The sequence below is a fragment of the Onychomys torridus genome, chromosome 22, assembly GCF_903995425.1.
Source record: "Onychomys torridus chromosome 22, mOncTor1.1, whole genome shotgun sequence".
NCBI lineage: Eukaryota > Metazoa > Chordata > Mammalia > Rodentia > Cricetidae > Onychomys > Onychomys torridus.
Genome location: NC_050464.1, coordinates 42,082,699 through 42,109,317, shown reverse-complemented (window position 1 = coordinate 42,109,317; position 26,619 = coordinate 42,082,699). Strand labels below are relative to the sequence as shown.

At 53.1% G+C, this 26,619-nt stretch overlaps 1 protein-coding gene across 3 annotated transcripts; it reads right to left on the bottom strand.

The window, feature by feature from the left end:
* Positions 1-25,803, bottom strand: Ulk1 (unc-51 like autophagy activating kinase 1). 3 transcript variants are annotated; one of them, XM_036171884.1, is made up of 28 exons: positions 25,330-25,803; positions 24,881-24,973; positions 24,759-24,800; positions 14,619-14,651; positions 14,364-14,400; positions 11,473-11,646; positions 11,302-11,375; positions 10,991-11,092; positions 10,031-10,089; positions 9,861-9,943; positions 9,560-9,610; positions 9,233-9,321; positions 8,186-8,333; positions 7,635-7,695; positions 7,374-7,463; positions 6,910-7,035; positions 6,482-6,627; positions 6,312-6,398; positions 5,654-5,922; positions 5,033-5,226; positions 4,644-4,753; positions 4,426-4,557; positions 3,714-3,904; positions 3,378-3,550; positions 3,182-3,300; positions 2,756-2,913; positions 1,867-2,002; positions 1-1,792 (listed from the first exon to the last, which is right to left on the bottom strand). In XM_036171884.1, the coding sequence occupies exons 1-28, from the start codon at positions 25,438-25,440 to the stop codon at positions 1,737-1,739; spliced, it is 3,144 nt and encodes a 1,047-aa protein (XP_036027777.1). In that variant the 5' UTR covers positions 25,441-25,803; the 3' UTR covers positions 1-1,736. The 3 variants fall into 3 exon arrangements, with proteins under 3 accessions (XP_036027777.1, XP_036027775.1, XP_036027778.1); XM_036171882.1 differs by having other exon boundaries at positions 4,426-4,569; positions 25,330-25,802; XM_036171885.1 differs by lacking the exons at positions 14,364-14,400; positions 14,619-14,651; positions 24,881-24,973; positions 25,330-25,803 and having other exon boundaries at positions 4,426-4,569; positions 24,759-24,782.
* Positions 25,804-26,619: the final 816 nt, after the last annotated feature.

Sequence of the window (26,619 nt, the reverse complement as noted above, 5' to 3'; positions counted from 1 at the left end):
AATAATTCCAAATTTTATTTTCTTAAACTGATATGACACAGTGAAACGCAAAAGAGGTGGACTCACACAAAATTCATCTTAAAATTGACAGGCCGAGCCCTGCTTTGGAGAGCAGGTTTGGCTCATGCCACACACAGCCAGCCACACGCATACACAGCCACCCAGCAGCCATTAGGAACCAGGTGGTAGGTAAGGAGCCCTGCACCAGCCTCCCTGGTGGCTCTGGATTCCAGTTGGCCACAAAGCAATAAATACAACATGTTACATGCAAGGGAGGTCATGGGGTGACTAGGAGGCTAGTCTTAGAGCTCTGCTTTTCTGTATGTCCAAGTACAGTGGCAATATTTCAAGTATTAAAAAAAAATAAAATAAACAAACGAAAAAAAAGTGGTGTGTGTGTATGTAGTCTATAACTCTGAACGTTGTTGGGGGACAGCAACCCCAGGTCTGCCTTGTGGACACCCAGATACTTTCAAGTATGCATGGACAGAGCAGTGACAAAGGACCAGGAAGGCTGGGAAGGTATTAGCTTGTGTCCACCCTGGAGCCTGGAAGACAAGCCTTAGCACAGATCCTGAAGGCCATCAAGCACAGGAGCCAGACTGACAGGAAAGCTCCGAGGGAGACATTTTTGCATATGTTAATTTTCACCCACACCTGCCCACTGCACAGGGAGGACAGCATCTGGGCACTGCCCTTTCTGCCATCGAAGAGGGACAGTTGACGGACAGCTAGCCACACACTCACACATGCACACTACACCACAGCAGGTAGCCTCATCTCACCCTTAGCCACACAGCTGGTACCATCTCCTCCATCCGAAACATCCAGAGCAATGCTCTGCCTTCCCCACTCCACCCTTCCAATTCTTAAACATCTTAACTGAGTTTGGAGGGTGAGGGCAATACATTTTAGGAAAATAAAATGTGGAAGTTCTGAGTTTAAAAAGCATGGTGCTTCACAATGACTGTCCCTAATGAACATTTAAACAGGAGGACTGTTGTTTCTCCCCTAGGAGGCAAGCCTGTGTTTTCCTCCAAAGACCAGACACAGGTGGAGGTGCACACTGGGCTATTTATACACGTAGACATGGTCTGCATCTGTACAGCATCTTGGAGAGCAAGAGCCAGGAACGGGAGGCGGGTTCCCAGCAGTCTGAGGGGCTGGCTGAGGTTCTCCAGTCTCTGTCTGCATAAAGTGCTCCGGTGACTTACAAAGCTGGGTGGGTAGCCTCAGAGGGAGAGGTTCCTAGAGAGATCAGGAGGCCAAAGGGCCACACCCTTTTTTCCTGGACAATGGGGCAAGTGAGCTGTGAGAAAAAGCTCGCTTTGGCTTGGAGTCAGCAACAGTCTCAGGGCCTTGCCTGTCCATGGGGCTGCCGTGGGCTCTGCAGGTGGCAGGTGCCCACACTCACCAGCCTACCACCTCAGTGCCACACCTGCCTGCCAAGGGAGCCAGCTGGGAAGGCTATGCTCAGAAACTCCTGTCCCAGTGGGCAGGGAAAGTCCCTGGCGCCTTCACGTCCATCTATCAGCAGAGACTGGCAGCCTAGGAAGCAAGAGTTGCACCAGTCTCTCCAGGTCCACCATGCAGCTTTCCTGCTGGACGTGGCTGGCAGCAGTCTCAGCACCATCGGATCAGTGTCAAGAAGGACAGTCTGCCAGGTTTCAGACCCTACCCTGCAGGGTGGCAGAGGGGACTGGACTCCAAGGGCACAGCAGGCTGGTAGCAAGCAGTCAGGCACAGATGCCACTCAGCAGGGCCGAGAGTCTCCGCTCAATGCACAGCTTGCCTGTGGAAGAGGGAGCATGAGGTGGGGAGGTCACACCTACCACCCCACTCTGGCTGCCAGGGAAAGGTACTCACACTTGGCAATGTTCTCAATGTCCGCCTGGTCCGTGAGTGTGTGCTGTAGCCCCTCCAGCAGAAGCAGGGCTTTGTGATAGCGTGGTACACAGCCCTCTCGGTGCTGGAACATCTCATCCAGGGCAGCAGATTGCACCTGTAGACAAAGGCAGAGCTGGGCAGGGCCCGAGCAGGGCAGGAGTGGCAGGAATGCTCAGCACACTGCACACTATGATTGGCTCAAGTTCATTTGTAGTGAGCATGAAAGAATGGCTAATTATTAGCCTGGTGGTGGAGGTGGTGGTGGTGGTGGTGGTGGTGGTGCACGCCTTTAATCCTAGCACTTGGGAGGCAGAGTCAAGCGGATCTCTGTGAGTTTGAGGCCAACCTGGCCTACAGAGCAAGTTCAAGGGCAGTCAGTGCTATACACAGAAACCCTGTCTAGGAAAAAAAAAAAAAAAGAATAGCTAATGTCCTGGGGATGGCTAAGGAATTAAAGAATTAGCTACAGATACTCATAGAGCCAGGTGACCTGCCTGCATGGTGGCCACTGTGCTTGGCTGGATACAACAACCAAACCGACTCCAGCACAATCAGTGGCTCCATGGGCAGTGTGCACGGCACTCATGGTGTCGTCCGTCCCACCCGAGAAGGGAGCACAGATTGGCAGATGTGTTCCTTGCAGGTGAGGAGCATGTGAATAATCTCAAAGTAGAGGCCCTGCCTCAGGGTGTGATCTACACGTTTATCAAGGAGCTGCACAGTGGACAGGGCACTGTGCCAGTTCATGGGAAGCCCCAGCTGCTGCTGGGTAGAGCATCACCTAACATCAGAGACCTCTAGCACCTGCCAGCACCCTAGGAACAATATCCCAAGCCCCACCAGACAAATCACACAGACTGTCCCATACCATCTGCACGGCGTGGCTAAGGATAAGCCGCTCAGCGGTGACACCATGGATCCCATCCAGCAGCCGTTGTTTGTCCAAAAAGAAGCGTTGAAGCCGCAAACTGAGGCCCTGACAGGACACCACGCTGGCCTTATACAGCTCATTTAGTCTGCGTACCACTAGGGTGGAAGAGTCAGTCATTTCAGGCCCACAGGAGTATAGGACCCCATAGAGGGCTGGAAAGCCTGTGAGTAAAGGAGCATGTTCCACTTGCACAGCAGCAAGCAAGATCAACATTGGTCCAAGTAGTTCTGTCCTGGGTAAACCAGGAGGCCAGGCCCATTCTGCCAACTGCCCTCTGGTGTGGCCTAGGCCTACCCATGTGGCCTTACCTGCCCTCTCTCTCAGGGTGACTTGCTCACTCTTACCCCAGCACCACATCCTCACCCTGCTTCACAGTAGATGAAAGGCAGAGCTTGCCAGCTCGGATCTGGTCAATGGCAGTCTGTAGGCCCGAGGATAGAAGCTCGGCCACCTTCAAGTATAGTACCAGCTGTTCTGCAAAGCTAGAGGGCAACAACCAGGTCAGAGGCAAGTCAGCAATGCCCAGGAGCTGCCTTCTCAGTCCCCAGGCAATACCTACCCCCAATCGCGGCTCAACTGACTGATCTGGTCAGCCACCACACTTTCCTGAAGCTGGTACTCAGGGCCTCCAGCCACCTCGCTGGCACTACCCTTCAGGGCTGCAATCTCTAGAACTTGCTGTGCAAATGCAAGTGTGAAGCGCAGACTGTGCAGGGTCTCTGTGTGCTCTTGCTGAGGAAGCAATAAAGGTCAGAGCCTGGGACACACAAGTGTATGTAACAGGGCTGAAAGGTCGATCCACTAAAGGGGTACCTCCCGCCACCCCACCCCGCAAGTATTGAGCAGGCAAGTCAGAAGGGAGCACCCATACTTGTCACTTCCCCACAAGCCTCACCTCCATTAGGGTCTCTTCTGGGAGGTCAGGAGCCTCGAATGTCACAGCCCCCTCCAGGTTGGCAGCAAGGGGGTCAGCAAGGCTACAGCAGTGGCCTGTGGCAGAAAGCTCAGGGGCCTCACCACAGGCCCCAGGTACTAAGTGGCGGGCAGAGGAAGAGCCGGCGGAGCCCAGGGAGCTGGAAGAGCCCACTGTAGGTAGATGGCTGGTAAGGGATAGGCAGTTTGCCTGCTTTCCACCCTGCAGTCTCTGGCCCTCTGAACTCCATCTCTAGAGTTCAGATGTGCCTCAGTTCACATTCTTCCTTATCCTGATGTTTCCATAGGGTACATGACAAGTCAAAGGTGCCAGCACCCCGAGGGCTCCATCTTGGAGTACTCTAGCTCCCAATACTTAAACCCACATCTGCTCAGAGAAGGCAGGGAAGCCATGTGCACAACTGGGTGGTTATAGGTAAGCCAAGGCAACCACTGCCATCGTTGTAAAATTCTGGATCTATTCTGGAACCAGGACTCCCAGACAACAAAGATTGGCTTTTCAGGGCAGATGGACATAGAGCCCAGCATCTTGGGCACCACCCCTGCTCTATGTACATGCTGGGAATGCCACAGACTTTATATAAGTGGATCTTCAGGACTATGCTACAGAACAGAGATTTTATATTCAAGAATCCCCATCCCAAGGTGCTGCTCTTACTTGGCATAGCCCTCACCTGAGAACATTCTGGTGCGGGTGCCCTGGGGTGGTGTGGTACCACTGGGTGGGGAGCCCACAGTGAACACCACAGGTGCTGGGCTGCTGGCCCCTCCAGCACGGGCTCCTGGATGCAGGGTCCCTCCAAAACCAGCAGAGGGAGCTAAAGAATAAGGCAGGCTCAGGGACCAGGCTGGGGCCAGACTCCCCACAACACCCCCACAGTCCCTCACATACCAATCTCCATAGGCTTCTCCTGCAAGCTGTCAGTGCTGCCTGAGTCAGAGGCCTGAGTCCCAAAAGCAGCCTTCAGCAGCAGATCCGTAAGACGGCTGGTGCTGAAGGACCTGAGGCAGCAGGAATGGGGAGGCAGTATGTGTCGGGAGGGCCTCTGGCTCAGCAGCTGGGGCCTATTTCTGCACACAGCCACACCTCAGGCCAGGCCTAAGGAGCTGTAGTTCTCTAAATCACTTCATTTTTCAAACAAGGAAAACAGGCTGGCCTGCAAGGGCCCACCACCAATTCCCAACACCTGCCACACTGGACAGCCAGTGCACACGGTGGTGACTTTGGTCAGAAATGATAGGGAGGGCAGCTCCTGAGCAGAGCCCTCCCACCCAACTTACCTGCCAAAGGGGCCCCGGGTGTCTTCAGCAGGCCGCAGGCCAGAGCCCAGATGCTGGCCCTGAAAAGGACCCGCTTCTGAGAGGTCAGGCAGTGTGCGGTTCCGAGGGGGTGTCATTACTACACCCTGCCGAGCCAACAGGGTCAGCAAATTCTGAGAGCTAGGAGCTTTCGGGAAGTCAAAAGAGGGCCCCGCCTAGGAGGGAAGGACAGCATTGAGAAGGGCCACCTCAGAACCCACAGCCCAGGATGGAGCCCACTGAGGACATCCGTCCTTCCTGATCAGGCACTGAGGACGTATGTACAGGCTCTTACAACATGAGGTGGCAGCTGCTGTGTGGGGCCCCCTTTTCCAAAATGAAAGCAAACACAAAGAGATAGAACTACACACCAAGTCTCTAAGTCACACACTGGACTTGTGACACTTTTCTGTGAGGCCTTACAAAGTAAAGGTGAGAAGCCTCTCTCCAAGAATCACCTTCCCTAAACCCCTGCTAGGCACCTCCAGGGAAGCAGCCTGAGGGTGAAGCCCAACAGATAACCAAGACACAGAGACCAGGTCCCTTCCCACCCCATCTCCTTCACCAGCGCTCAGTCCTCCTACAAGTTAGCCTAGACATTACCTTGGTGGGAGAGCCTAGGATGGGGGGTAGGGGACTCCGCTGTAGGAAGTCAGGCAGCTTAGGTGAGCCACGCAGTGGCCGGCAAGACTGTAGCCCTGGGCATGGCTGGGGTGCGCTGGCTTGGGGTGGACTGAAGGTGGCTCCCAATGGGTCTGTTGGGGGCTTGGGCAGCTTGGGGCGCACAACATGGAAGTCAGACAGGTTGGGGGCGCTGTGCAGGCGGTAGCCCAGCCCAGTGGTCCGTGGAGAGTGCTCAGGTACAGAGGAGCCTGGGTGGGGACAGGGACGGAGACAGGGTCCTGAGCTGGGCACACTGAGGAAGTACCAAGCAAGGCACTGCCCGCTCTAGGTCTCTGTAGCAATCATTCTGGACACCTCACTCCAAGAACACAAGAACTCTTACAGCTACCTCAGGAAGCCTCCATGGGAGCAGAGGCACAGAGGGCTTAGCAATCTGTCCAAAGCCACACAGTTGAGGAGTACAAGGAACTGAGTGGCAGGAGGCATCCTCTGTGATCCAAAGGTTGATGCTAGACAATTTCACAGTACTTCCTACTTTCTCCCTAAGAGCAGGACCCTCGAAAACAGGAAGGGGACCCCAGCTATCCTGCATCCCTGCTCCACAAATGCTCAAGCCAGGGGCTGTGCCCACACCTACCTGGTCGTGGTGATCTGCCAGCTCGTATATCAGCTCCTTGTGGGGAGGGCACTCTGCTCCAGCCGGGCCTCTCAGGGATGGTTCCCACTGAAAAGGGTAGCTAGATCAGACCACAGCAAATAGAGGGGTCATCACCCCCACCCCACCCACTCATCCCTATATATGCTTACCTTGGGGAGAGGGTGTGTAAGGACGGCCACCTCCTAATGACAGCTTCCTGGCCAGCATGGCTCCATCAGTGTGGGAGGGGGGAGATGGGCTGGCCCGAGCAAAGCCCAGGGGGCTGGTGCTACCTGACCTTCGGATGGCAGAGGACCTGCACATAGTCAGGGCACATGAGGTCTAGTCAACATCACTGAGGGCCCCTTAATGTTACTCAGCTTTTCCTTGGCTATTCTGGCTTACAGGCACTGTAACTGCTAACCCAAATTGCCTTCTATAACTTATACGAAAACACTCATCCAACCCCTAACATTTACTTCGTCTACCAAACACATCTTGCCGACAAGATGGGTTTTATGAGCTCAGGAGCCCCCAGTAGTTACAAGAGTTCTACAAACACCATGACTGTCACAGGACTAAAGTCAGGGACACTAACCGGGCTGCCTGGTGCTGAGTAGGCGATTGCAAATTCTGCTCGATGCGCTGGTAGTTGTGCACCTGAGTGGGGACAGGAATGGGGACCGAGGCACCATGCCTGTTGCTGGAGAAGGGGCCAGGCCGGCTGTGGAGAGAGGGTAACTGCTGTAGACAGCACTGGGACGAGGCTCAGGCCCGGACACACTAGGGTAGAGAGGTCTCAGCTCTGCCAGGCCTGAAGAGCTGGCTTCACATTGTACCCACTGCACTGTGTCTGTGTGACCCCCACATTCGTTCCTATAACCTAACCCTCAGTCACCCCCCTCATCAATCCAGCCACACATCAACAACAGCCCTTCAGTGGGACATCCATATTGCCATGTCTGGCCAAATCTGATCGAATACAGGACCTTTAGACACAATAGATCTTGCCAAGAAAGGTGGCCATGACGCTGAGGGCCACTGGTGCCCATCTATGCTTACCCAGAGGGACTGGGAGAACTGCTGCAGGTCGGGGAGGGGGGCGGGGTGCGTCCATGGCTCTCTAGGCCAGCAGAGGCCACCAGTGAGCTCCTGGTGGCAGAAGGACAGACAGACACCTTTAGACAGATGTATCCAGACCCTAAACTCCCTCACTAGGCTTCCCTAAGGGGGCCCAGCAGCCTTAGTCTTTCCCAAATGGCCTATTCCAGGCCAAGACGCAAAGGCCCAATGTATCCCTGAGCAGAGAGCAAAGAGACTCACCCACTACACAGCAGGCTATCAGGTGGGGGCTTGGCACTAGCTGCCTCAGCAACTAGGTCACCTGTGGAAGAAGACATCACCTGACCAAGGTGCCCCTGCCTTCCCTGGCTCACCTGACCCCTCTCTGTCTCTCTGTGCTCTGTCCAATGTCCCTGCTCTCCCCAGAGAGTGCGGTCTCGGCAGTGCAGTTAATTGCTAACACAGTGGCTTTGTGGGGTCCCGGTGCAAGGGCAGTCTACTCCAGGACAAACGAGGACACTGGGGTGGCAGCCCTTCTGCGCCACCTATATGTTGTATATACACTACATGGACCACCCGTGTCCCTTTTTTTATACTCTGGAACCTGGGCACAAGGCTCTCCAGATACACTTGTGGTGATGACATCCTCCCCAGAAAGTTCAGGGCTCAAGAAACCCATTCCAATTGCTCATAGGGAGTCAGGTCTGAACCTCATGGCCACATGCATGTGAAAGTACCAAGTTGTCTGAGACACCCTTACGCTCTCCCCCGAGAATACTGTGTGTGAGTTGGCCTGTGTAGTGGGACCTGACCTGGAAACTGGGCTGGGACCATGACAAAGTCGTCTGTGTCACAGGAGTCTTTGCTGCTTCCGCCAGAGTCCCGGGAGCCCTGGAGAAAGCCAGCAGCATCGGCTGGGGAGGTAAGGGTCTTCTGCAGCTGCGGCATCTCCCCCAAGGACTGCAAAACAGAGCAGGGTTTGTGAACTGAGCCCACAGGCAATCAACCTCCCAAAGAACAACACAGGCCACAGTGGTGCTCAGGCCCACAGTGCTAAGCTGGGCTTAGACATTCTCTGGAACACAGCAGATCTTTCTCTTTTCTTTTCTTTTAATAAGATTGTTTATTTATTACATATACAGTGTTCTGCCTTCATGTATGCTTGCAAGCCAGAAGAGGGCACCATCTCTATTATGGATAGTTGTGAGCCTTCATCTGGTTGCTGGGAATTGAATGGGGATCTCTGGAAGAGCAGCCAGTGCTCTTGACCTCTGAGCCATCTCTTTAAAACATTAAAGGAAAGCCCCTTTAGGGTTAGTGTCAGGAGTTTATACACATACTGCTTGGGAGCCTGCAGCTCTTAGCCATTCATGAAGAATCCACCTCTGGGACAGTGTTCACCATTCATCCTTCTTCACCCCACCTCTCCATTTCTATATCGTAACCAGGGGACAGAGTAGTGTCCCTGTGAGGAAGCGGCCACTGCAAACCAGCACCAAGTAGGCACCATGTAGACACACCTCCAGACTCCAGAGCATGTGGCGGTGCCTGGCACAGGCATACTTTTCACGGAATGAGCACAACCCAGAAGGAGCCCTCACCACCAGACACAGACTGTAGAACCTGCTTCCAATTATGGGCCAAACCCATACACTAGCTTATTACTGCTCAACCAAACGCTGGTGAAACATTCGCCCCATACAGGCATGACCAACAGACCTGGCACTGTCACTGAGCAGCAGGACACAGGCTACACAGACCATGCCTAAAGCATGTAAGGAGAGAGGCAGCTTCATCCATCTATGCACACCCATCACCATGCGTTCCGCGGCCCAACAGAAGCCCAGAAGACAACTCACCGGAGGGGAGGCCAGGTGTGATGCAGAGCTGCTGCTAGAGCTGCTGCCGGACCCGGAGCTTGGATACGAGGGCACAGGCACAGGTGGGGCTGCAAGAGGATCGTGGGTCAGTATGCACACTGCTGGACCCACTACAGCTCTGGGGACGTGGCTGCCTTTGACTGGCCCAGTACTCCAGTTCTCAGCACAGAGACAAGCAGCCAGCATCAGTGGTATCTCCAGTGCCCCCCACTTTCCCAAGGTGTCTCCCAAAATAGCACGTGGCACCTATAGACATGGGGAACATGTCACAAGCCCTGTCTGTGCCCAGGACCTCCAGAGACTCACACTTCTTGATGGTGGTGCTGGCATCTAAGAAAGGGTGGTGGAAAAATTCATCTGTGGATAAAAAGAGTGAATTATCTTGATGCCCCTGACCCAGACAGCCTAACCACAGAGCCCTGGGTGTCAAGGCCAGGCCCCAGCTACCTAGGCACAGTCAGGGCCCCAGAATTTCAGCAGGGTCTATTCTGCTGGCCTTGCCGAGGTCAGGAGGAGCCCAATGCACTGTGGCCCTGGAGGCTGACAGCAGATGGTAGGCCATGGGTGCCTGGATGCTAACGTAAGGTGCCAGGTGGCCTGTGCTCACCAAAGTCCATGCGGTCCTTGTGGTTACGCTGCAACAAGGCCAGGAGCAGCTGCCTCAGGGGAGCTGAGGTCTCCCGTGGGATGCTGGGAGAAAGAGAGGATGATGAGTTTGAGGCAGAGTTGTGGGGTGCCAGGGTGGACCCGCCCTGCAGAGTATGGAGGGCAGCTTACGCAGGAACTAGTGTCTTGTTCTTCTCATAAAACAGGCGCAGGTCCTGAGGGCTGCTGGCCTGTTGGAATAACAATGAAAAAGCTCAGTCCCGTGGAGTGCCTGCTGCCTCAGAGTCCTGCACCTACCACTGCCTCACCTCTCAAAGCCTTTGTCCCAGCCATCGCATGAGGCACACAAGGACCAAGGGAAGGCAGGTGGGACAGAGGGAGTCACCAGACCCTACAACTGAGGAAAGGTGGCCAGGGCTGGTCAGTGTGTACGGAGCACCTGCTGGGGACACACTTGGCAGGCTCAGGGGTTGGCATCCCAGAGATAGGGAGTGGAGTTAGTTCTTAACCTGAGTAGTCAGTGTGGCAAGCAGGAATGATGCTAGACCTATCAACTCGGGGTCACTACAGGCATTAATACCGTGTCTTGTCAAGGCAGACACAGCCCTGGGTTCTCAAATTCCCCTGGATGCAGACTTTACTTCCAGGTTTGGGCTACCTACACATGGGCTAACAGCTGCTTTAGAAACAAGCAAGGGTGGGTGAAGGTCCATATTGAGACATGACACTGGCCTCTGATGGGGTCATCGCAGAGGTAACCCTTAATTTACCAAGCAGAGAGTTATGGTCTAAGTCCTCTTAGAGAGGAATGAGATCAGAGGACTGTTCTGCTAAGCAGGAAGTACCTGTGTGGCAGAGATCAGGGGTGACTGGGCAGGGCCTAAGGGCTACCTGACTCTAAAGGAAATGCAGTGTTTTCAGTGACCCCTGGAATAGGGTATGCCAAGAGCTTTCACCTAGAGGATGCAGGATAGCCACCAAACTCATACCTATAACCTCAAACTGACTCCCATCTGGTAACCCTGTACTCTTCCATGCTGGGGACACCACCCTGAATGCTGCCCAAACTGACCCCTACCCTCTAGGGCTTTGGGAACTCACTAAGACCTTAGTGTCATGGGGCTCACTTACCTGAAATGGGGCCTTCCCTGTCAGACACTGGTAGACAATGGTGCCGATGCTCCATAGGTCAGCCTTCCCATCATAGTGCTGGGACATGATGACCTCAGGGGCCTACAGGGTGACAACACAAATCAGCACTACTGTACAGTAGTATGCAATAACCAGTAACAGGTGCCAGGCACCAGCCAAATGGAACAGACATCTGCCGGGTATCAAGCAACCAACACACACTACCAGAACAATAACCAACCAGTTTTGCCATGACAAAATGGTACTGCCCTGCCCCACCCCGTAGTCCTGGACCATGAGTGGGCATGTACCATGTACATAGGAGAACCGCAGAGTGTGGCTGCCATCATGTTGCTCTGGAGGTACCGGGCAAATCCAAAGTCAGCTGTAGGAGAAGCACCCCGATTGTCTGAGCTGAAATGGCTCTGGGCAGGGTCCCCTGCTGCCGTCTCTCAGACAGCCACCACCCCAACAGGTCTCACCAATCTTGACTCGGATGTTACTAGGGTTTGCTCGGCGACCCCCAGGATTGGACAGCAGAATGTTCTGGGGCTTCAGATCTCGGTGGATGATGCCCTTGCTGTGTAACAGCTGCATGGCGCCTGCAATCTGCTGCAGGAACAGCCTGACAGTGTCTTCACTCAGTGTGCGCATGGCTGTAAGAAAAGGCAGGCTCAGGGGACTCGGGACACCATGGTCTTGAGTGTGCATAGTTGTGTGCAAAGACAAGCTCAGGGGCTTAGCGCCAATGTCTCTCCTCAGACCCTCTAGCGCACAGGGCCAGTACATTCTGCAAGCCATTGGGCACCAAGGCCTATTTGTCTTGCAACCTCCAGAAGCTGATCCTTATTTCAACCATAATGCCCCCCTGCCCTCATTCCATGCATCCTGTAGGACTCTCCCTCCGTAGCGAGCACTAACTGCTAGCTCTCGGTGCTTCTGATAGCACGCTATTTGTCTTGGTTTCTACTTCTCCACTGACACCTCCTTGAATCTCCTACATCCCCGTGCCAGGCAATCAATCACCAGGCTTTGTCCCTAGTTCTGGGACAGGTCTTTTGCCTCCTAGTCCACAGTGGCCTCTAAAAGGTAAGCATAAGTGAAAGTGGAGACAGGGACTAGAGAGATGTCTCAGCAGTGAAGAGCACTTGCTATTCTTGCAGAGAACCTGGGTTGGGTTCCCATCACCCACATGGTTGCTCACAACCATCTATAACTCTAATTCCAGGGGTTCTGGAACCCTCTGTCAGGTGCCAGGCACAAATGCGGTCCACATACATACATACACATAAAAACAAAAGTTTTTTGTTTGTTTGTTTGGTTTTTGGTTTTTGGTTTTTTTTTTTTTTTTTTTTTTTTTTTCTCCCGAGACAGGGTTTCTCTGTAGCTTTGGAGGCTATCCTGGAACTCGCTTTGTAGACCAGGCTGGCCTCGAACTTGCAGAGATCTACCTGCCTCTACCTTCCGGGTGCTGGGATTACAGGCATGCACCACCACCGCCCAGCACAAAAGTTTTTTGTTTGTTTGTTGTTTTGTTTTTCAAGCCAGGATTTTACTATGTAGTCTTGACTATCCTGGAACTCATTCTGTAGACCAGGATGGCCTTGAACTCACAGAGATAAGCCTGCTTCTGCCTTTGGAGTGCTGGAATTAAAGATGTACATCACCACCTAGTTTTGTTTTTTTTTTAAAAGAATGCAAACAAGTCTGGGCAGTGATGGTGCCTGTGTGCCTTTGACCCCAGCACTTGGGAGGCAGAGGCAGGCAGATCTCTGGGAGTTGGAGTCCAGCCTGTCTACAGAGAGCTCCAGGACAGTCAAGGCTACACAGCTGAACCTTGTCTCATAAACAAACAAATGAAAACAAATAGTGAGCAGCTCTACACTCAGGTAGACTGGGCACAGGCTTCACCAATAGTAGTTCAGTGGAGAAACGCTGATAACCAGCTAACTCCCTCCCGGTAGGAGCCACAGCCAATGCACCTCACTGGTAACCAGGTCTGTGACGAGAGAGTGTAAGGACCACCCACCCAAGCTTGGCAGGCAGACACCGAAACATGTACACGTTAGGTGTATACACTTGGCAATACCAACGGAACAAACATTCACTTCAGATCCGGTCTGGACCTCCCAATCCTTTTTGTTGGGACAACCACTCACCACAGACCAGTCACTTGACAGGTGGCTAGTCAAGGAGCCTACACGAGCTCACACACACACATGCTTAGAGGTCTGTGAGCACCTGAGACACTCAAAAGTCAGCCCTGGACTGGCCTGCTCACAGACAGGTGACATTTGAGTCTGGCCTAAGGCCAACCTAACACCTGTGGAGCCTGGAAACGTGCCAGGAACCACCCAACTACTGAAGGTCATGGGTGCAGCATGCTGCCCCAAGAGACAAAAGCAAATACTGGGCAGGCAAAGCTTAGCACAGCTCAGCCACGTGAACTTGAGTATGCAGTGAGCTGACAGGCCACTACATCTAAGGCCAGGAGCCTAAAGACAGCATCCCCACATCTACTCCACTGCTGACTCATCCCAGCAGACCTCGCAGGGCCCTCCTAAACCCAGGGTCTGCTCTGATGGCTCAACAAGAAGCCAGTGTCCCAGGCTGGGGAGGTATCTAAAGGTTCCAGCAGAGGGAGGACCCAAAGAACAGAGGGCTGCTCAAAATGCGCACATCCCTCTGGGGAATGCTCAGGAGGTTTGCTAGGAGGTACTTAGTTAGGACCCTGGAGTCCCCACTCTTAAAAGAAGACTGAGTAGCGGTCACTTCCTTCATACTCTGAGACAGCAGGTATGTCTGGGAGGGGCTGCATTGAGCTATCAATCCCCACTGTTTCCTGTTTTGTGTTTGCCAAGGTGAAGCGTTCTGAATTACTTCTTGGTTAGCCACTGTGTCCTCTCAGACGCTCAGAGCTCCATGGAGGAGGTGTCAATGCCCTCACTCTGTTCTTCCCAATCCACCCACTTGTTGTCTTCTGTGGGTCCTGAGCTCTGCTGCTGCGTCTGCTGAAGCACCTCTCTCACTAGTCTCCACTCACCAGACACACTCAGAGACCTCTTGGCTCCACACACACTAAAGCTACCCCCATCCCACCCTACCATGAAATCCTTATACCCTCCCTGCCAGTGCTTACTCTGACCCACCTATCCCGCTTGTGTCCTATCTCCACCAAAATAGCAGAACCTGACTACTCTGCTTAAGCCACCCACCCAGCATGTGGGAGACACTCCATAAATAGCTGAGGGTGGTGAGGCCTAAGGGCCTGAAAGAGCTGGGCTCCCTTCTATACAGCCCCAGAGCAGGAAGCAAATCAAGCTGGCAGCATCTTAGGCTAGCAGCAGTATCCAGTTGGGGTGTGCCTACTCACTGTGCAGATAGTCAGCCAGGTCTCCACCATTACAATACTGCAAAAGACCAGGGACACACCATCAGAACATGGCCAAAGACCCTCCAGCCTTAACCAGACTCCTTAACCCAGTATCCGTTCCTTGGACCTTGTCCAGTACAGGTATCCTAAAATCCCAGCTAGGAATGTCAATAGTGCATGTTTATACCCATCCATCCCTATCCCTCTGCCCATCCCTCTGGGCCCTGTGCTTGCTCTGGCCCCATGGGAACTCACCTCCATGACCAGGTAGACAGAATTGGCCATTTCCTGTAAGACAGAACAAGCCATTTGAGATGGGAGTATACCCTGCATATTCTCTCATGAGACATTACTTGGAAGAGCCCTTGGCACTTGGAACCACTGGAACCCTCAACATGTCATCTAACTACAAGGTTTGAGGCAGAGTGAACATGGCCAGGACTAGGTGTCCTCTGTGGCCAAGATTAGGAGACAGGAAGACAACTGTGGCAAGTGTCTTAGGAGATGAGTCCTTGTTTCATGGTCATACCAAATCAGGCCTCAGTGTCTCAGACTCTACCCAGGTCTGAGGATGTCTATAAGGTTCAGGGCAGGAAAAGGTTGAAGTACACATGGACCACTACCTATCACTACCTGTGAAGGTGGCTCCTGTGCAAAAGGAGCCGACCTTGATTCTTAGGCCCAAGACTGCTCAGCTCCCAGTTCTGGAATCCACAATACCAACAGATTATAGGCTGATACTGTCAGGCTGAGTCAGCAACAAGGAGGCCTCCAGCTGTTCTGATCCTGCCTTGTGGGGTGGGGCTTTAGAGGCTAACAGACTCTCCGCAGGAGGCATTGTGGTCCCCTCCCTCCATTGACCTCTCTCAAGCTCAGACGGACCCTCACCTGGGTACCAGTATGTTCCCTTGTCTAATCAAGCCTCAAAGGATAACTCAGCTTGGTGTGAATAGGGACTACCCATCTGATAGGGCCAAGCCCAAACTGTGGTGCTCCCATGGCAAATCACTCCTCAAAACTGAAACCACCACCATTCTCACAGGTCTCATTGACAAGAAACTTGGGGCCTAGGGCTATCAAGCAGCCAGGCTGGGTCTAAGCAACCTGCAATTCTTTCTCAGGCAGCATGATCCATGCAACATAGCTGCCAGATGGGTGGAACAGGCAGGCCTTGGGAACCACAGGAAAAAGGCCCTTCCTCCTATAGCCCACAGCAAAAAACAAAGGACCCACCCCATTCCCACAGCACTCAAGGAGGATGCACTCCCTGATCCACAGGAACTCAGCGCAGATATATGGGAGGTTCCTCAAATCTCTTCCAGGGCCTGGACCAAGAGGGAACTGCAGAAAGAACCCCTCTGATAGCCTATGAGGGCTAGATGGGACAGACACCCAAGGCCCCAGATGACGCCACCACAGCAACCAATGGCACCTGCCTGCCCCACAAGTCAGCTACCCCAAACATGTACTCCAAGGACTCCCTCCTCCTACCCAGCCTCCCAGTCCCTATGACTAATGCTTACACACGAACGCCCAAGAGCGACAAACACAAAACATCTGAACACCTGGGATGTGCCAAGAGCCCACCCATGTGCCCCAGAACTGTTCCAGAGAGGTTGGGGAGCTAAGAAGTGTGTTCAGGCAGCCCAGCTGTCCCATTCCAGCTGTGTTCCCAAGATTACAAACTGGGTGTAGCCCAGGTGGGAGGCAATTCAAAAATACAGGCCTAGACTGCTTCACCAAGGCCAGTATACTCAAGACCCCAAAGTCCCTGCCTGAACTTACCCACCCTGCCCTAGATGAGGAGCTCTGGCTTAGCCACACTTGGCTCCACTCACACCTCTCTTTGCCTTCCAGGCCAGCTGCAGGAGATAAGATACTCTGGGGCAGGTGATGATCTGTAGAGTCCCAGTCTGAGCCTCAAAGGAAGGCTCAGGAACAACTAGGAAGGAGGTTAGGGACCCACGATGGAGGGACAGGGACCAGGAAAGAGGGACAAAGTCCAGATAGGATGGGGACCAAAATGAAGGGACAGCCTGAGGCCCTTTCAGTTTGACTGAAGTGAGAGCTAGAGGCGGGCTCAGGGCACAGCAAAGGTGGCAGAGATAAGGACCCATAAATAGCCACTGCTGCACACATCCCCAGGCTCCTTCTGTATCAGAGGGCCTGTCTGAGCAGCTTCAGCCCGCAGTCCAAGCCAGAGAGGCTGCTGGGAACACTTGCTGGGACACACACACCAGAGGGTGGCAGGCAGTGACCTGGGCCCGTCCCTACCATTAGCACAGTTCCCTGGGACATGATCTGTCCAGAGCCCCAAACTCACCCACCCAGCCAGGACAAGCAGGGACGGTGACAGGGACAGACAAAAAAAGATGAAACACATCTTTCAGAGCTACTAGCCCAGTACCCCAAGCTTGTCCTCTCTGACACACAACACAGCACCATGCCTCCTGCCTCCTTAGAGGCAAGGCTGCCAGCGAACCACGGGACTTCAGCATCTGCACACAGTCCCCGTCCAGACCCTGTTCAGCCCTTCCCAGAAGGTGGTCCTAAAAGAGACCCAGGAGAGCACAGGGTATAGTGGGGGCAAATTCAATTCATAATAGCCAGCTCGTTGCCCCACTCTGACCTGCAACTGTCCCAAGAGAGCCAGACTTCCATATGACAGTGAGTGCTCACACCAGGCCTGAGCTGTGGCCTTAGACACCCACTGGTAGCACCATCTCAGCAAACCCTCTCAAACCTGCTCCTTGTACTCTCCTGCCTCTGTGCTGGACCTTCTCTGAGTCCCACAGAATACCAGGCACAAGGATGTTCCCCAGCCAGTTTCACAAATGAGCAAGCCAAGACCCAAGAAACTAAGGGACATGCCCAGCTCTGTGGAGCAGCAGGGCTCGCCCAGGCAGGCTGGCTTTCATACCATCTTCCATCTCCCTGCCTAAGCCAATACCCAACCAGCGCCAATCAAGTTGGAACTCTACTGTCTGCCTCCAGAGCAGGGCCATGCTGTCTCTAGCCTGGAGGGAGCTGAGGAAAACCACAAGGCAAGAAGGGCCTCCAGGCAGGGGCTTTTAAAGGGAAACAGCCCACCCGGACCTGACCTCTCCATTACAATGAAGCTACCCTCCCTTCCCTAGGAACAGGGGCAGCAGGCAGAGGCCAGGCACAGCCACAGCAGTCACAGCTGCCCTGCCCCAACCCACCTTGAGCTCACCCAGAACCACCTCTCCAGCCTCTGCTCTGCTCAGTTGGTTTATGCAAACTCTAGGTGCCACACAGACCCTTAGGAACCTCGAAGGCCAAGACTGCTTCGCCAACGTATATTCCAGGATACCGAGCAGATAGCAGTCCTTCTGAAGAATAGATTTCCCATCACATCCTCCCACACAGGGTGGCAGGCAATCTTCACCATGAATGGGGAATGCCCTAGGCTCCCAATATTGCCACTCTGCCAGTCAGGTCCCATCGCCTAGCCCTCAAGAAGAGAGGAAGGTAGCAGAGAGTGGCCAGTGGACAATTCACAGCTAACAGCAGGGCAAAGCAAGTCTTGGAGACAGACACCCCTTGCTGAGCTCCCTCCCTGTGCACAGAAACTCACAAGAGCAAAAGGAAGCTTAAGAGGGAGAACAGAATCAGCACTCCTGTAGGAGCTGGGTCTGCTACTCTCAGAGGTACACTACTGGCCTAAGAGTCCAGCATCCTGAAAAACTGCACGGGCATCTAGGCACGTAGGAGGCTGCCCCGCCCCAGACACTGAGATATTTTGCTTAATAGGATCCCAGCTCTCCACCCTCTGCCTGCTCTACAATGGTCTGGTGATCTCAAGCTGGGTCTGGCAGGCGGGTGACATGCACTGACCCAATTAACTCCTGAGGAGCCAGGCTTCTTCTGGACTGCAGAAGGTGGCAGGGACACAGCCACAGAAAATGCTGGGCTCTGCTGGGCAGCTGACAAAGGAAGCCCAGCTCATAGTACCAGGGGGTAAGGAAGGTCCACTCTGCCACACTGGGTTCCAGCAGCAACCCTTCCTTGCAGGCTCCCGACCCAGGCTGGCCTCTTGGAGGAGACATCCTTGTGTCTAGGTAGGGCTCTAAGCCTACTAACATGTATCAACCTCTGCTATGGATAGTCAGACCCCTCTGTGAGAAGCCACAAATAGTGCAGGAGAACACAGAGTAGACCCTTGGGAATACAACTCCATATAGTTCCTTTCCAGGACCATACTCCTGTAATCTAGCTACAGCAATTCCGACCACTACAGACAGTGCACAGTTAAAAGTTACTGACTCCCCTCAACAGGAAAGGAAATCAACCTACTTGCAGGAAGTACCCAAGTCAGCCAGCCAGGAGACCAGAACCACCCAGAACAGGAGGGGAGGGCAGGCAGTCTCTAGAACATGGTATCTATCCTACACAGCCATGGCCTTTAGGGTGTATTTCATCAGCCTTGCAACCTCCATATTTTTATGTCATCCACAATTTAAAAGGTAAAAAACCTTGGTCCAGCAGGTAAAAGAGTTGATCACCAAGCCTGACAACCTGAGTTTGATTCCTGGGACCTATCTGATAGAGACAGCAACTTCTGCTAAATTACCCTGACTTCCACATGTTGAACATGTCTGCCCCCACACTAAAAATTTAAAATTCCAGTCTTCTAGTGGTTTCTGAATGATGACTAGTCTACACACCCCTGTGATATGTGCCTCCTTCAATTCTTGGTTCAACATCAACCTCTATTTTAGACTTATAAAGTGGGGAGGGGGTGAGGGATCTGGAGAGATGGTTTATCAGTTAAGATCACTGGTTGCTCTTGCAGAGGACCTGGGTTTGATTCACAGCACCCACATGATGGTTCAAACCACCTATAACTCAAGCTCCAGGGGGTCCAACCCCCTTATGGCTTCAGTGGACACTACACACACATGATACACTCAATTCATGCAGGGAAAACACACACAAAATAAAATCTTTAAAAGGAATAAAAATTAAAAATAAAGTGGGAGCCCAGCAAGTTGGCCCTATGGGTAAAGCTGCCTGACAACCCGAGTTTTGAGTCCCCAGAACCACAGTGGAAGCATTGTGGTCACCTCCAGAATTGTCCTCTGACCTTCACACAGGCACTGTGACACATGTATGACCCCTCCTATAACATACGCAAAGGTTTAAAAAAAAAGTTTAAACAAAGAATCATATGGGGCTGGAGAAAGGGTTCAGTGTTTAAGAGGTCTGGCTGCTCTTCCGGAGGACCAGGGTTTGATTTCCAGCACCCACATCACAACCATCTGTAATTCCAGTTCCAGGGGATCCAACACCCTCTTCTGCCTTTCACAGACACCAAGCATGCAAGTGGTACATACATATTTTTTTTTTCCAGGCAAAGAATCCATAGATATGAAAATAAAATACTTTAAAGTAAAGAAACAAGGCGGGGCGGTGGTGGGGCACACCTTTAATCCCAGCACTCGGGAGGCAGAGGCAGGAGGATTTCCAAAGCGAGTTCCAGGAAAGGCGCAAAGCTACACAGAGAAACCCTGTCTTGAAAAATAAATAAATAAATAAAAATAAACAAGCTAGGAATAGTGGTGCACACTTGTAATCCCAGCACCTAGGAGGATCACAAGGGTTTTTTTTGTTTTGTTTTTTGAGCTGAGGATTGAACCCAGGGCCTTGCACTTGCTAGGCAAGCACTCTACCACTGAGCTAAATCCCCAACCCGGAGGATCACAAGTTTAATGACAGCTAAAGTTATATATCAAAACCTAGTCTGAAAGCTCGATATGTTCATTGGTGTATGCCTTTATGAGGAGGAGGATGGAGATCAGAAATTCAAGGAATTTAAGGTAGCCTTGGGCTACAGGAGACCCTCATTCAAAAGACAATGAAAGAGCTGGGTGTGGTGACTGGTGGGTGTGGTAGTGTATGCCTTTGATCCCCGCACTGGGAAGCCTGAGGCAGGCAGAATTCTATGAATTCAGGGTCAGCCTAGTTTACACAGTGAGCTCCAGGCCAGCCAACCAGTGAAGAATACACCTGTATCAAAAAAGAAAGAAAGAAAGAAAAAAGGAAAAAGAAAGAAAAAAGAAAGGATAGGAGAGAGAAAGCACATCCAATTTTGTAGGTATACAGACTGCAGACTTATCTGAATCCTGGCCTATCTCTGTCTAGGTCCACTTGACAAAACACTATCTTCACTGTGGGTGGGAAGTTCATGACCAAACCCACAGCACAGGCCACTGATGAATACAGACACTCCCCTAACCCAGACAGAAGAACTCAGAGCTAGTCTGTCTTCAAGGTCCAGGTGAGTCACCTCTGGGCAACCTGGCAAGGCGTAGGGCTTCAGAGAACCGGCCAGACAGCGTACTAGCCTCCGGGGAGTCATCAGCAGTAAGGCTGGCAAGCAGGCAAGAACTGAGCCTACATCTACGGCCTGATATTATGATTCTGACAGTGCCCACTCTCCCAGAGCCAGAATAAGTCCAGACATTGATTGAATGCTGGATGAGGAGAGAGCCCATTCCACCCTTGGTGAAGGCCATGTGTTTCAACTGCCTCCCCAAACCTCTGGTGGATGCAGAAGTGCAAGGAGTTAGAAGTTTAACACTTACTGAGTGTAAAGTAAGCATGCTCAGGTCCCTAGGTTCAACTACCAGTACTACCAAGAATAAAAGAAGAGCTTGTATTATGGGTGTTTGTTTGTTTGTTTGTTTGTTTTAGACAAGGTTGAGACCTTGTAGCTTTGAGTGCCCTGGAACTCACTCTGTAGACCAGGCTGGCCTGGAACTCAAGAGCTCTCTGTTTGCCTCTGCCTCCCAAGTGCTGAGATTAGGAGTATACCGTGCCCCTGGCCAGGTGTTATGGTTTCAATGCCACCACAGGTTCACATGTTTTAAACACTTGGTCCCCGGCTTGTGGCACTGTGGAACCCTCATTGCTAAAGGCATGGCTGGAGGACGTTATAGCCAGGCCACTTGTAGTCTGAGCCCTCTGCTTCCCTCACTAGCCAACGTGTGAGAATCATCATCTTCCCCACCACTATGAACTCCACCCTGCCTTTCTTGGTATGATGAGCTAGAACCTGTAGCCAAAATAAACTTCTCCTCCCTTAACCTGCTTCTGCCAAGTGTCTGAGGCCAGACTGGATACACAGTGAGCACCAGGTTAGCCTGGTGCTAGAGTGAGTCCTGGTCTCAAAGGAACAAAAGAAAACAAGGGGAGGGGAGACACCTATATGTAGCCTTATCACAGAAGAACTCCCTTCTTTTATAAAAACCCCATACACATAAAAAACATTTGCGGGCTGAAGAGATGGCTCAGAGGTTAAGAGCACCGACTGCTCTTCCAGAGGTCCTGAGTTCAATTCCCAACACCCACATGGTGGCTCAGAACCATCTGTAATGAGATCTGGCGCCCTCTTCTGTATACATAATAAATAAATAAATCTTTTTAAAAAAATTTGCATAAACAGGGTGGTGGTGGTGGTGTGTGCTAACAAGTTGTCACCACAGACCCTGGTCTTTCACAGGTAAAAGCGCAGGCATGCAGAGGTCTCATACGGAGGGACACCGCTAAGCAACACCCAGGGACGGGCTTCAGGGCTCAGGGCCAGACCACCAGGAATTACTGAACCCTGCTTCCAACATGGGAGACAAAAGTAGATCTGTTTACCACTACTCAAGATGAGGGCTATGAGATCTCAGCAGTTTAAGACATATTTTGCTGGGGCTGGAAAGATGGCTCAGCAGTTAAGAGCATTGGCTGCTCTTCCAAAAGATCTAAGTTCAATTCCCACCACTCACATGACTGCTCACACCTGTTTGTAACTCCAGTTCCAGGGCTTCTGGCACCCTCACACAGACATACATGCATGAACATAAAATTAAAATAAATGATACATTTATAAAAGGGGAGGGGGCATATTTTGCTCTTGCAGAAGACCCATTTTCTGCTAACTACCCAGTATCCTCCTAAAGTTACTCACAACTGTAACTCCAGCTACAAGAGATGTAACATCCTCTTCTGACCTCTGAAGGCACCAGCACACACAAGACATATACTCACACATATATACATAAATAAACAAATAAATCTTTAAAAAGAAACACACTAGTACAATTTGACTGAGATGAGGTTTGAGCCAATATAATCTCGGATGATGGACAACTGCCAGATGGCCATCGGCATTGTCTCTCTAGGGGTCAATTTGACAACAGTCACTCAAACTACAGTATGTACAACTCTTGCCCACAGCTCCAACTTCTAGGAATCCATCTACATCTCCTTTCTAGCCAAAGTGCCCAAGGTCAGTCATGACCACATTTTGACCTGCCAGAATCCCGGAATAGCTTGTGTCCCTCAGGAGGGGTTAGGCTAGTACAATGAACCACTCACAGTCCAAGTCACCACACGGCCTGAAATAACCACAGCAACAGGGTCAGCAGGAAATACCACCTGTGCTCCTAATGCCTCAATCTGTGGCTGACAGGAGAAGAGCTGGCACAGCCTATGTGGCCCAGCCAGGGCTGCGACACAGGCACTCCTTCCCTGCAGTCCAGCTGAGCCCTGAGCCAGCAAGCCGTCATTCCAATAAGGAACCAAGTGGGATTCTTCAGGGCAGGGGAGACATCAGTGTGTGACAAGAAACTGAGGCGTCCTGCCTTCTCCAAGAGACCATGGAGGACAATGGGGATAGTATGGTAGGAAAAGTACACATCTCCAGGGAGCAATCCAAAAACTGTGAGGATGCCTAAGAGAAGAAAGAACAGCAGGCCTCCATCTGCTCAAGGACTGGAGAATGAATTCTGTATATTTTTTTCAGTCCCTTCTGCAGTATTGGGAGAGCTTTCTTGGCCAAATCATCTTTTTCTCTGGCCAAAGTGTGTATCTTAAACAAATATCAAGGATACAGAGCAACAACCCCCAGGCCATGGGGTGAAAGGCCCTGGAACCCAGGGAGAGGGCAGGGACTGGCATTTCTTAGCACTTCCTTTGGGCAGAGGAAGCCACAACCTGGCCAATACTGGGGGAAATGGCAGAGGTCCTCCATCAGGTGGCCAACTGGATGAAGCAGAGGAGTGGAAACTGGAGCCGGCCAAGCCTCGAGTCTGCAGTGGATCTAACCAATTATCTGTCCAGTTCTGAAGACAACCATGGGAATGACCAGGCCTGGAACTGTGGGAACCTGGCAGGGACCACAAGGCAGGATGAGGGCCAGGGTGAGTCCCTATGAAGGTCACGTCATCTACTCAGCCCTGGGTCCTCCAAGAAGCCCATCGACTGTACTAATGTGGTCCTGCCCAGAGCACTGGGGACAGGGGGAGGAAGAAGCCTGGGGAAGGGAGGAAAGGCAGGCAGAAGAAGGATAACCTTCTGGACCCAGAACACAATGTCTCCAGCTGTTGCCAGGTACTCCCTGTCACACTGGACACAGGCCCTGCCCATGGTCACCTCATGACATGTCGTCACAGCCTCCAAGGTAAAGCTGGAAGAGGGGCAGGGGAGGGAAGGAAGGAAGGAAGGAAGGAAGGGAGGAGGGTAGGAGGCCACCAAAACACAGCTGCCCGCTGGGAACTTCCCTCAGCCAGGGCTGGTCCCGTGGCCCCAGTAAACAGGTTTCAAAATCATTAGTCAGCACTTTGCTCGGGGACCAGCACCTAGGGTTCCTGGTCCCCACACGGGGGCCTCCAGGGCCTCCAGTCCCTGCCATCACTGGGCTGGGGGACGTGGAGGGTAACACTGAGGCTGACTGGTCAGCTGGCTTGCTTGCTGAGGCTGCCAGTACTGAGGTGGCAGCAGCGGCATCCTGCGGCTGGGTCCAGTGGGCCCAGCCCCAACCGCCCGCAAGAAGGAATCTCCAGCAGCCCCTCCCCCTCCCAGCCTCTGACGCAGGAGTGGGCTGGCCAATGCCAGGCCGCTGAAGCAATGTCAACAAACAAACCCGCCAGCCCAGACAGGTGGGCCTGCCAGGGACACCAGATGCAGTAAGGGCCACTGGGTCAGACAGTGCAGAGAGGAAAGGGCCCTTAACACCAGGATACACTAAACCCGAACCACACACAGCAATACAATCGCCAGAGATCCAACACTAGTGTTTATGGCTGCCTTCCTTCCCCATTCAGGCAACAGACAACCTGGGGTGGGGGTGGGAGGGTGTGCACAAGACCTAAGACAAACTTGGACCAGACATGGGGTCTCCAGGACCCTGTAGGGCATCAGAGTTGCGCAAGCCAGAGACACCACACTCAGAACCCCAGGCTCCTTCCACCTACTCCACACTAGTCTAAAGCCACTAACTGTTCACTGGGGGCTCCAACCCCTGGCAACCTAGAGCCTGAGGCTGTGAATGGGTCACCGGCAAGAATAACATCACCCCTCCCCCAAGCCTCCCGGCCTTACCTGGAAGTCATACAACGCCACAATGTTTTCGTGCTTTAGTTCCTAGGACACAAATCCAAGTTTCTCATGAGCGAGACAAGAGCCAGCCCACCGTCTCCCCCTCCCTCGAGGCGCTGGCTCACCTTCAGGATTTTTATTTCCTTTCCCAGCAGTGTCTGGGACTTGGCAAGGTTCTTCTTGTTAATGCATTTGACGGCCACCTCCAAGTCGTGCTTCTGAAAAGCCAAACGCAGAACTTCAGGCCTGAGAACACCCCTCCCTCTACCCCCCCAAGCTGGGAACACACTGATGGCCTGAGGGTCAAGGGATGGGAGGTTGCCAGAGGCAGGCAGGTAGGCTCTCTCAGCTGGGCCTGGAGTCTAAGCGGATGGAGTCCCAGGCTAGGTTCCCAGGACTGGCCTGACTCTTCAGGGCTAGAGAACCCTGGGCTGGCGTCTCCTGGCTTCTGGAGCTAGGGGAGCAGGTGGGTTTCCGGGGCTGGGGTCCTGAACTGGGTCCCTCTACGGATTTCCGTAGGTAAGGTGTCGGGCTGGGGTCCCGGACTGCGGGGTCCCCCGGGAGCTTCACCCACCTCACGGTGGCGACCCTTGAAGACCACCGCGAAGGCGCCGTGTCCAATCAGGTCCTTGCGGGAGAACTCGAACTTGCCCACGGTCTCGACGCCGCCGCGGCCCGGCTCCATGGCGCGCGCGGGCCGGGGGCGCAGGCCCGGGGGCGGTGCTCCGGGGTGCGCTGGCCTCAGGCGGAGGCGCGGGAGGCAGGCGGGCCGCGTACGCGGGGCCGGAGGCGCGGGCTCCTCGCCGGGGCCGCGCGCCCCATCGGGCAGGCCTGGGCCGGGTCCCAGTCCCACAGGCCGGCGGACGCAGCGGCGCGCTCCCTCGGCGTCCCCCGGGGCACCCTCCCGGCGCCGGCAGTCGGGACCCACTCCGACTCGGCCCTCGGCTCAGACACGCTCCGGCTCCGGCTCGGCACTTGACAGATGATGCGGCTCAGAGCCCCGCGGGGAAACAAAAGATCCGCGGCACCGGGGCCTCGGAGCCTGAGACGCCGGCGCAGCCGCACTGCGCGGGGGCGGGACAAGGGGCGGGGTTTGCGGAGGCGGGACCTCCTAGGTGGTGGAGCTGGCAAGGGGCGGGTCCGAAAAGGAAGACACCGCGTGGGTGGTGGGGCGGGGCGGGGCCTAGGGGGGGAGGGGACTCGACGGGAGCAGGCCCTAGAGTGGGCGGGGCTTGAGATAGAGGCTACGGTATGGGCGGGGCCGGAGGGGACAGGGCCTGAGAAGGTCTCCTTATCTCTGTGCTGGCGGCTGGCTGGGTGGCTTCTCCTCTGCCCTAGGCGTTTTGTTTGTTTGTTTGTTTGTTTGTTTGCCTTACTTACTTATTTCTTATTCAGGTATATGTGTGTGTGCCTGCATAAGTTTATGTGCACTGTGTGTGCAGGAGAGCAGAGGGAGATGGATCCTGGAATTGGAGTTACCAGCAGTTATGAACTGCTCTGTGGGAACTAGGAACCAAACCAGGTCTCTTCAAGAGAGTAGCAAATGCACTTAGTCCATGAGCCATTTCCCCAGCACCCACCCATGCTCTCCCTACTCCCCATTTTTTTTTTAATGTAAAAACATTTTATGTACAACTGCAGGAGAAATGATAGATAGCTTGATCATAAAAACAGGTTATAATTCAAAAGTCTAGGGTTATTTTAAACAGGAAAATATTTTCTCTGTAGAAAATAGTAAAAATGATAACATTTCCCAATAAGCCCTTTAAGCCAAGTGATAGCTGAATACATACAAATATTGACTAGACTCTACTCCTCATTTTTTTTTTCCCAGAGCTGAGGACCGAACCTAGGGCCTTGCGCT

Excerpts from the sequence above, each read along its gene's own strand:
- Ulk1 (XM_036171882.1), bottom strand. The coding sequence starts at position 25,440 with ATGGAGCCGGGCCGCGGCGGCGTCGAGACCGTGGGCAAGTTCGAGTTC. Across the intron at positions 6,628-6,909 it reads ACTCAGCACCAGGCAGCCCG|GTCCTCTGCCATCCGAAGGT; the intron begins GTTAGTGTCCCT and ends GACTATGTGCAG. Across the intron at positions 4,570-4,643 it reads GGAGAAGCCTATGGAGATTG|CTCCCTCTGCTGGTTTTGGA; the intron begins GTATGTGAGGGA and ends CTTATTCTTTAG.